At 43.0% G+C, this 9,897-nt stretch overlaps 1 protein-coding gene across 1 annotated transcript; it reads right to left on the bottom strand.

Annotated features, from left to right (window-relative positions):
- Window positions 1–1,572: 1,572 nt before the first annotated feature.
- Window positions 1,573–9,626, bottom strand: vsnl1b (visinin-like 1b). Its single transcript, XM_050062669.1, has 4 exons — window positions 9,318–9,626; window positions 7,402–7,568; window positions 7,023–7,238; window positions 1,573–3,478 (listed from the first exon to the last, which is right to left on the bottom strand). Exons 2-4 carry the CDS (start codon window positions 7,561–7,563, stop codon window positions 3,281–3,283), a joined length of 576 nt encoding a protein of 191 aa, XP_049918626.1. The 5' UTR covers window positions 7,564–7,568; window positions 9,318–9,626; the 3' UTR covers window positions 1,573–3,280.
- Between the last annotated feature and the right edge of the window lie 271 nt (window positions 9,627–9,897).

Raw genomic sequence — 9,897 nt, forward strand, 5'->3', positions numbered from 1 at the left:
AGACCTTATTGTGAGCAGTTTCATGTAGGAACTATTTTCTTTCTACCGAACTACACCCAGTAACTGTATCACTGCACAGAAGGAAGTGTGCATCTTTTCATGGGCGAGAGGCTTGTGCTTGTGACTTCTATAGTCTGGATACAGTGATGAAGGCGGGACCCTGTTCATCCCTATGAAAACCAAAAAAGCTCTATTTCCGTGGTAAGAAATTTCCCGGATCATCGACGCTGCTTCTGCATCATTTGGCCCATAGAGCAAGCACACTAGCAATGTCTGCTGGCCAATTTAGCTACTTACGGTTTAGCGCTCTGCTAACTTAGATGGAGATAAAATTATTTAATCTTGCACCCCTTCTAGACCTTTCAAATGTTATCATACCGAATGTATCAAATCCTGACAGCGAAAGTCATGACAGTCATTTTGTGAGGGCTGTGACAGTCATAGAAATGTATTCACTGATTTACAGATGTCTCTTTTCCAATGTAAGTCAATGGGGAAAAGTCTGTTTGGGCCCAATTGCATACGGAAATTGGCCTCAAAGCCCAGCGCACTTCCTGGGGGCCTGGTGTCAACATGAAATGCAAACATTAATGGCGCCCATAAAGACAACGGGGACAAACAGGGAAACACTTAGCCTGGCCCAGGTTGAACAATAAATGTTTAACATGTTGATGGATTTTGTTACCTCTGGACAAACCCAGGCTAGCTGTTTCCCCCTATTTCCAGGCTTTATGATAAGCTAGCTAACTAGCTGCTAGCCGTGACCTTAAATTTACTAAATAGACATGAGAGTGGTATCAAATCTCTCATCTTACTCTTTCCAAAAAAGCAAATAAACATTGATGGCATCCTTTTCTGCTGAGCTGTAACATTAGCAAGCTCAGTAGTGCTACATGAGCTAGCAGTCACTTTCTTGAAAAGAGTTAGATTAAAAGATGTAATGAATGTAAAACTAGATCGGTAAGCTTAGGTTAGCGTAAAGACGGGAAACGGGGGAAACAGCTAGCCTGGCTCAGACTGAGCAAACAAGTTTTAACATGTTAATGGATTTTTTTTACCTCTGGGCAAAGCCAGGCTAGCCGTTTCCCCCTATTTCCAGACTTTATGCTAAGTTAGCTAACCGTCTGCTGGCCGTAACCTCATATTTACTGAAAAGACACGAGAGTGGTATCAAACTTCACATTAAACTCTAGAAAAGAAAGCAAATAAACGGTAATGGCGTCCTCCTCGGCTGAGCTGTAACGTTAGCTAGCTCAGTGGTGCTAGGTGAGCTCACACCAGGTCATGATTTATGGAACGAGACATTGCTTTTCAGTTTTTCAAATGTATTTTTTGGCGCTTTGAGCACCACAAGCTGAGTGCCATCTGGTTCCATTATAATGGAGAGAAGGCAGACATCTCTACGGCCGATATCTCCTACACTCAGTGACTCACACAAAAACAATCTAGACTGATAAATAGCACTAGAGGTAAGAAGAAAAATATGTATTTTTGATTCTGGGGTGAACTGTCCCTTTAAAGACTGCAGCAGTGTGGTCTTCGTTTTCCCATAAATTACACCTGCAGACGGTGTCTTTTGAAAAAGCCTGGTGATGGTTTATTCATTTTAATCACTACAGAATTAATTTAGGGTGCAACACATGCCACATGTATAAAAGAATACAGTCACTTGTATTATGATTTTTCCATATTTGATATAAACATTTACGAGACAAAGAATGCGACATAGTGACTGGACTGAAATGTATAAATAATATAGACTTTAATAATGTGAGGGTTGGTTTCAGTTATGTTATAGACAGAACAGTGAAAAGCTTCTGCAACCTCCACTACTGTAAGTGAGTGGACTACAAGCAGACACTCAGTCCGTGCTTGCATAGCCTAGAAATGGGGAAGCAAAACTGTTGAAAGAGAATTTCCACAATAGCTTTACCCTACATCGCCCTCCAGTTGCCACCTCACACTGAAACGCTCTTTCAAAAGCTTTTATCGTGCGCCTCTCTCGAGGGTCCTGCATCTTTAATGATTGTTGCAAATGGAATAGATTAGAAGATGAGACCTTTCAATAAAAAGTTTCTCCTTACAAAAAAGTTTTAGACGTAGGAATGCAGTGTGTCCAGTAAACATATAAGAGGCTTTTTTCCTCCTTTTTTTTTTTTTTGCTGCATTGGAAGTGGAGCTCCTCTCGTAAGGTCCCCGGCCCAGAGAGCGAACTCCCAGCAGTAAGGTCAAAAGCCAAGACTGTACTCATTTTGCAGTGCTCTTCTTTTCTGTAAACATGTTGATATGTACTGAGTTAAGTTATTTAAGTCTAAATCAAATAAGCAGCCTGAATGAGAAGCCAATTTTGGATCATTGTGGGGAATAATGCGTGAGTACTGCGCCTAATGACAGCAGTAATTTTGGCCTTTCCTCTGGATTAAGTGGCGGCAGTACATTAAAATCATAAAGGAGAGCTGCTCCGTAAATGTCTCTCTGCTCATCCCAGAAGTCACTGAAGCAAAACATAATACAATGTTTATGTGAAAGCTCTTTCCTTGGAGATTAGCCCGCAACTGCACTCCAAATATCTTTCAAGTGTCACACATACACGTGTAATCGAATGGAGGGAAGCATGCTCCCACATTACTGGAGGTGAACTAATGGTCTGATGAGTCACATACTGTACATCCCATGCAACAATACTAAATGAATTCCATAGGGTTTCTCTTTTATAACCACCTAAAGATGCAAAAGGTAAGAGATTATATTTTTTGACACGTAATATATGCATGCAAAGAACCTACTCTTCTTGGTTCCATCGTGTGAAAACATCTGGAACAGACAGGAGCCTCTCTATTCTCCAAGAGCTCAACAAGTCTGGATAGTAGAGACAGTTACAATTATCATAGGAATTATTGTTTTGTTACTATTATGTAAAGCGTACAGTAGTTGCAGCAGTGAACACTGGGGATCCTAAATACTGCAGGAACATAATTTAATGCAGTGCTCCACTGATATACAAGCTAGGGTTGGATGAGAATGTATAGGGTTACTGTGCACAAATCACATTGGCATGTTTTGAAATAGAAATGTATGATATCTTATAGCTATATTCAAAATTATTCAGCATTTGACATTCTCATGCATACAACCACAAGAAGCGAGTCCATTGAAAAATAGTCCAAGCATTGTTTTTTTTTCCTGTGGAAATGGCAGAGAACCTAATGAGACATTAAAACATGTGCTGCTGTCCAGAGTGTGTGGATTACAGACGGGGAGAGGAGCAAGCAGGGAGGGCTCACTTCTGCATGTCACACTGCAGCAGGAGCACGATAGACGGGTCGCTCTTCGCCGCCTCTTTGAACTCCTCCAACGAGATCTGGTCGTCGTTGTTCTTATCCATTTTGCCGAAGATCTTGTCCACCCTCTGCTCTGGTGTCAAACCATCCTCGTTCATCTTCATCATGATCACAGTGCCCACCATTTTGTAGATAGCCTGTGGGTGAGGCGCAGTGAGAAATTAGCATAGGTTCTTATGTAATCCAGTCGAGCCTACATGTGTTTGTTTGTTCATAAAGATGTAGATCAGTGATTCCCAACCAGAGCTACTACAAAGGGGGACTTTAACAGTTGCCAAGGAGTAAAGCCCAACTAATTCAACAAATAAACTAAAATTATTTATTTAAAGGTCCCACATTGTGCTCATTTTCAGGTTCATACTTGTATTTTGGGGTTTCTAGTAGAACACATTTACACGCTTTAATGTTTAAAAAAAACATTATTTTTCACAAATTGTCCACCTGAATACACCTGTGTAATCAGCCTCTGTCTGAAACGCTCCATTTTAGCACCTGTCTCTTTAACCCCCATCCTAAAAAGCCCAGTCTGCTCTGATTGGTCAGGGTTCTCAGGTCTTCCACATCTGCACTCTTGGTGTCTCTGCACCAGCATTGCAGCTGGGGGAATGACTGTAACAGCACTGTAGCAGCAGTTTCGACGTTTATATAGAAGTGTTTTGACATTACAACTTCAGGGAAGTCCTGACAACAACGCATTCTCACTCCGACCTCGTCACATATCGGCATTTGTTCATGGACCTTCCATGTCCACGTGCGACGTGCAAGGTACCCTGGGTGTGTTGGTTGTTGACGTTCTGGGATGCTGTGTCAAGTTCTGCCTGTTACATGCATTGTCTTCTTTCAAAATACGCTTCTGTTTTCCACAGGAAATTTAACATTTACATACAGTCTCTTTCAAAATAAATGCACTGTGTAGGTACAACAACACAAATTGATGTTTGTTTTCCTTCAACAACTAATGCACGTGGTTGAGTTTAGGAAAGAACAGGGTTTGGCTTTATAATCTTATGGGAAGCGAACATCGCTCTCCCAGGTAAAAGTCAGTATTTGTGGGACCCACCCGACTTTCGTTGTTGTCCTGCCACATTTCCCCCAATGCCGCTGAGAGCTGTTAAACTATAACAGCGACCAGCCACGTATCATGCTGGTATTAAATGATGGCTTTTTTTCGTTTGTGCCTGACGTCTCAAGTCACTGCCCAAGCACCGGATTTTGATGACCGTGTGAACACATCCTCCTTCCTTCATTTCTTTAACCACTATCTTCCAAAGGTCGGTGTTGCCATATTTGCGCATATCCAAAAACCAGTTAATGTCCACGTCTTTTATAATATTTAAGTAGGTAAACATTTAGTAGGTAGTTTCTCCTTCGAATCAGAAATGTGGGCTTTTTTTGGGCATCTCTACCTCAGCCTTGCAAACTGTTGGCAAGTTGGTTTGTGTACAACGCATCCATGACAACGCACAGAACTGAGCGTAAACAGACAAGATGCCATGTGTCACAAACTGCGGTAAAAACCTCAACTGAAGCCCTTTTTAGATAGGAGTTGTGCAAATTTGCAGGAAAGCCCAATCAGTCTTCTTTCAGCATTGGCAGTATAAAAACAAAATCGGGGAGTGCAGCGAAATGCCGCCTACCTACTTTTGTTTATACAGAATGCGCCTTTTTCGGGGCAATAGGGGGCGTGAGCAAGTAAAACGTGTAGCTCAGCGTGTAACGTAAACAGTGACGTGGAGGGAAGCAGCGGCTGGTCAGTCCTTTGGCGATTCTCTCATAAGTCGGCCCGTTCTTCACCGTTCCCGTCATCTGATGGTTAATGGCCTCTTCGTTTGCGAGGACAAGGAGGGCGCGCAATTCCTTGTCTCCCCAGTTGCTCATTTTTACAGTGTCTGTCAGGTTTGCGTTTCCCTCTTGCTACTAGCTGCTTGCTAATTCCTGCTATCATCTGTTTCCAGCTATCAGTGGCTCACACGTGCGGCGTCATCAACAGCTCCTCCCGTTGCGGAAGGCCGCCTCGGTCTGTTTTAACTAAAAGGGTTACGCCAATATGACTACCCCACGAGGTGGAAAATTGGGCACCTCGGATCAACTCGCCAAACCGGCTCTGTGTGTCTAAACGCTCGCAGTTTGCCGGCAAAACGGCCCAACATTCGCGGAAAATTTGACAGTGTAAAAGGGGCTTTAGATGTATACCATAAAACTTCAATCAGTAGCCCGGGTTATTATTTGCTGAAAGGCCTGTCTATATGGGACAGGGTTACAGCACAACAGAACGTGGACGGAACTTGGATTATTTTTTATGAAAGACACTTATGATTCTTTTGATCGATGAAATCTTACGAACTAAACAAATATAGTTAACTTGCCTGGTAATCAAGAAATGGACACATATTCCGACTTTATGACAGCTGCAGAGGAAGCGTGTCACTATTTGTTTGTTTGTCATGCTGGTAAATTTGAATGAATTATGGTCTTCTCTGGTGCTCATGGTTTCAGTAAAATGAGCTGAACCGAGTAACATTTAAACATTCATATTTGTATGTGCGATCTAAACAGCTAAGGAATGTTTACGTAAGCGGGTAGTGAACAACCTGGTTTTAAACATCCAAAAAACTTATATAAAAATGAACTGCTTGGCAACCAGACCAGGCGTCTAATTGAGACAGGCCTATATTTATGTTGCCACACTGGGCTAGTGAAAGGGACTGGGGTTTAATTGGGACTAGGCTTTTATTTGAAGTTTTACGGTATTGTGAATGCACCATATACATGTCCAAAAAATGCTCCTAAAACCAGGATAACACTGGTACATCCCTCAATTCTTACTCGGACGAAGACCTAATTCAGAACATCCAAACAGAATATGCTGTTAACAAGACCCGTATCAAATCTGGAGTATACAATAATAGTGGAATATTAGCGGCATGCAAACATATCCATTGATAGCTGAAAGTAATGAATGCATGTTTTATATTGTCTGCTTGTTGTGGTACTGGTTGTGAATCGTTAAAATTGTGTTTACTGTACTTAGTGTCACTGTAATTTGAAGCACTCACTGGAACAAGAATTATCTTTGGGATAAGTTAAGTTCTATTTAATTTGGATTGAAAAGCAGTGGATAAACTGTTAAAATAAGCAGCTGAAATAGCTTAGAGTAAGAAATAAATGCTTTTCTGATTCAAAGTGAAAGTAGTATTAATGTAAACTTGATCAGTCGACATAACGCTGACTATTCACTTGTGTAAAAAATGTAAACATAACTGCTTTTATATAATTAATAGTAATAAATAACACCTAATCCATTCATATAAACGTATTTGGAGCACAGCAGATGGTGCTGGTGAAGGGTTGAGTTTATTTCATAGTGAGGAGTGTGTCAGATAGAAAAGGTTAGGAGCCACTGATGTAGATGCTCAGGAATAAAACACATTTATCACTACAGAAATTGTCAATACACTCTAATATCACTGAGACCTATCGGATTTACTATCCTGATTGCGTTTCCAGAAATGGCACAATGTAATTCAATACAACTGCATTTCTGTCGTTACGAAACTGCCTCTGCACTCAAGGCATTGCAGGTGTGCAGGAGACTGATAACAACAACAACAACAACAACGACGAAAACCCAGAGCCGGTCCCCCTGATGAGCGAGGGCTTAATGACTCGATAATCCCTTACCTCGATTATCTCCAGCATCTCCACTCTGGTGATTTTGCCGTCACCATCCAGGTCATACATGTTGAAGGCCCAGTTGAGTTTCTGCTCAAAGCTGCCACGGGATGTGATGGACAGGGCGCAGATGAACTCTCGGAAATCGATGGTCCCGTCTCCGTTTTTATCAAAGGTTCTGAAGGCGTGTTGTGCAAATTTTGATGCATCGCCATACGGGAAGAACTGCAAATGTGGAGGGGGAAGATGTGTGTGTGTTCAATAATTCAACCAGGGCTTTAAAAAGAGCACCAGTTTGATGACGGAAAATAGTCATGGCATGATTAAACGTTCAGACAGATGTGAGAGAAGCAGACGATGAAGAAGAGAGGCGGCGGCTCGCACAAACCTTGACATAAAGCTGCTGGAACTCCTCCAGATTCAGCCTGCCGGTGGGGCAGTCTTTCAGGAAGCCTTTGTACCACTGCTTCAGCTCGTGTTCGTTGAACTCTGTGTTCTTCACCAGATCCTCCATCACCTCAGGAGTCAGCTTGCTGTTCTGCTTTCCCATGGTTCCTGTGGTGCAAGAACACGTGAATAATGCATTTATTTATGCCTGAGCAACGGCGGTATGAAAATCTTCAGCACACAGCGTAGACCTTTTTTTATTCCCACTTCAAACATGAAAGTAAATGTGTGTTTTTGGGAGAGGGGGGTGTGGAAGAGGGCAGCAAATATTTCCCTGGTGCTCTTGTTCTATTTCTGTCCCCCTTAGCCTGCTTGTGCCAGTCTGTGGCCCGGGTAGCACTGACCTGGATCATCACTGTCAGAGCAGATCCAGTTCATTAAATGTTCGATCGCTGCTATCAAGTTTCCACTGCAAACACTGTCCTATAACCTGACAATGACAACAAAGCCTGCGCTCGGTTGTACGAGAGGCACTACTGCAGTAAATCCACAGACCTGAGTGAGGATGGAGCGCACAGTCGGCCTGCTGTAATCTGGATCAGTGGGGAATATAGCTTATAATGGAGTGGTCTGTATACAATATAGTGTTTAAACCAGTTGTGGGCAATCCACAGACCAATCAGCCAGGATTATCCACACACTGAGGGGCCTCAGTAGCAATCATGACAACTTGAGCAACCGCACCAGAGAAGCCCCACGTTCATTAATTATTGACTCATGATGTGGCACATGACAAAGTGGCCAAGAATGCGTCAATTCTCGATTCATAATTTACCAAATTAAAACGGCAGAATTAGATTTGCATGTCAGGCCATTGTGGGAATCTCAAGCACTTGAGGCCAACATATGGTGCACATCTCTGCAGCAGCAGCAGCATGACAGCAGGCTGGACAGCTCCTCCACCACCACCACCAGCAGCAGCAGCAGACAGCACTGCATTGGCTCGGGCCTTCCACAACAAACAGCAGAAATGTGCGCTGCAGCCAAAATCAGTGCAAACCACAGGGTTTAATGTGCACCCGCTGCGTGTCATATAACCAATCCTGACGAGCGTGCTCGGTAATTACACGCACTGATGTTGGGTTTAATGTGTAAAATATTCTGCAGTGAATGACCTTGAGGACTAACATTTTTTTATGCAGGAAGATGACAATTGTTTCACGGAGCGTTGAGCTGAGAAAACCGCTCGCCATCATGCAACTGCGGCGTTTTACAGAAACATCCGCTTCATACCGCACAGGCCACCGGCATGAATGACTCGATGTGCAAACAGGGGCCAACAGATGCTGTTTTATTTCACGCTTTGGGCAATGACATCTGATTTAATGCTATTAAAGCTAACCGCCTCCTGTGAGAGCAGAGAGGGAGACGCTGCTGCATTCCGATGGAAACGACGCAGTGAGAGTATTTTCAGATTAGATCCTCACCATCCCCGCTCCTAATGACATCTTTCCATGCGCATCGGGACCAAAAAACATGTCAAAATTTCATAACCAAAACAGGTCTATTTTTATAACACAACACAGCTTCTCTCGGTGCAGCCGCAGAGCCACATCCAAGGCGCATTAAAGCCAATTAATTGCGCAAATCTGGATGACATTTTCTTTAATTCGTCAAATCCTTTGCAGGTTTTATTTCTGTTTTCTTGTTTCCAGGCAAAAAGCAGTGGCTTTATTATAAGGGATGCGCAGGTGCCCGTGTGCCAGCCCCTCTTCTGCTCGATCCCATTCATCCAAACACAAGGAAAATATTAAAAATAACGCGTGACACATCCACACAAACCATCCACCAGCTGCTGTATTTATATTCTGAAATATTAACACATGCCATGTACATGTGCAGGCGATCACTGCTTACCTTATTGCAGCCTATATTTGGTGATGCTCTATCGGAATAAATCTGCTCAGGCTTCTGCAAAGTACAGAAAACTCCCTTCCGATGGAAACGGTCGCCCAAAGGGGATTATTCTCGACACTGCTCGCTTCCTTTGAAAAAAACAGCCGCTAATGAAATTTCTGGATTTTCCCGACGTTATTCCAGATGAGGCGCAGCAGGGACCGATCCCACGCCAGTCTGTGGTTATGCGACTACAGGAGCGCGGCGTCACCCGTGTGCATCACAGCCTGATCATAAGTTCACTGTTGCTCTGCTGCTGCTGCTCGGTTTGGGTTCAGCTGGATCCTGTCACGTTATAACCGGATCCTTCATCGTGATGAAGATGGTCAGCCCTGAAATTTCATCAGCAGGAAATGAAAAATGTGGGATTTTGGCCCCTGATCAAATAATTCACTGTAACTAATCAGGTATTAGATTCAGTAAAGGGTGAAATGTTTTAGTAATATTGTCATTAAACGTGGCTTTTAAGGAGAATAATGGAATTTGATTACTAAAACCAAGGCTGGATAACAAAACAGGGGCCCCTGAAAGCCCCACATTC

Source organism: Epinephelus moara, chromosome 14 (assembly GCF_006386435.1).
Source record: "Epinephelus moara isolate mb chromosome 14, YSFRI_EMoa_1.0, whole genome shotgun sequence".
Lineage (NCBI taxonomy): Eukaryota > Metazoa > Chordata > Actinopteri > Perciformes > Serranidae > Epinephelus > Epinephelus moara.

Coding starts and splice junctions, on each gene's coding strand:
- vsnl1b (XM_050062669.1), bottom strand. CDS start 7,563: ATGGGAAAGCAGAACAGCAAGCTGACTCCTGAGGTGATGGAGGATCTG. Junction 7,239..7,401: donor TCCAGCAGCTTTATGTCAAG/GTTTGTGCGAGC, acceptor CCACATTTGCAG/TTCTTCCCGTATGGCGATGC. Junction 3,479..7,022: donor AGATGCTGGAGATAATCGAG/GTAAGGGATTAT, acceptor CCTCACCCACAG/GCTATCTACAAAATGGTGGG.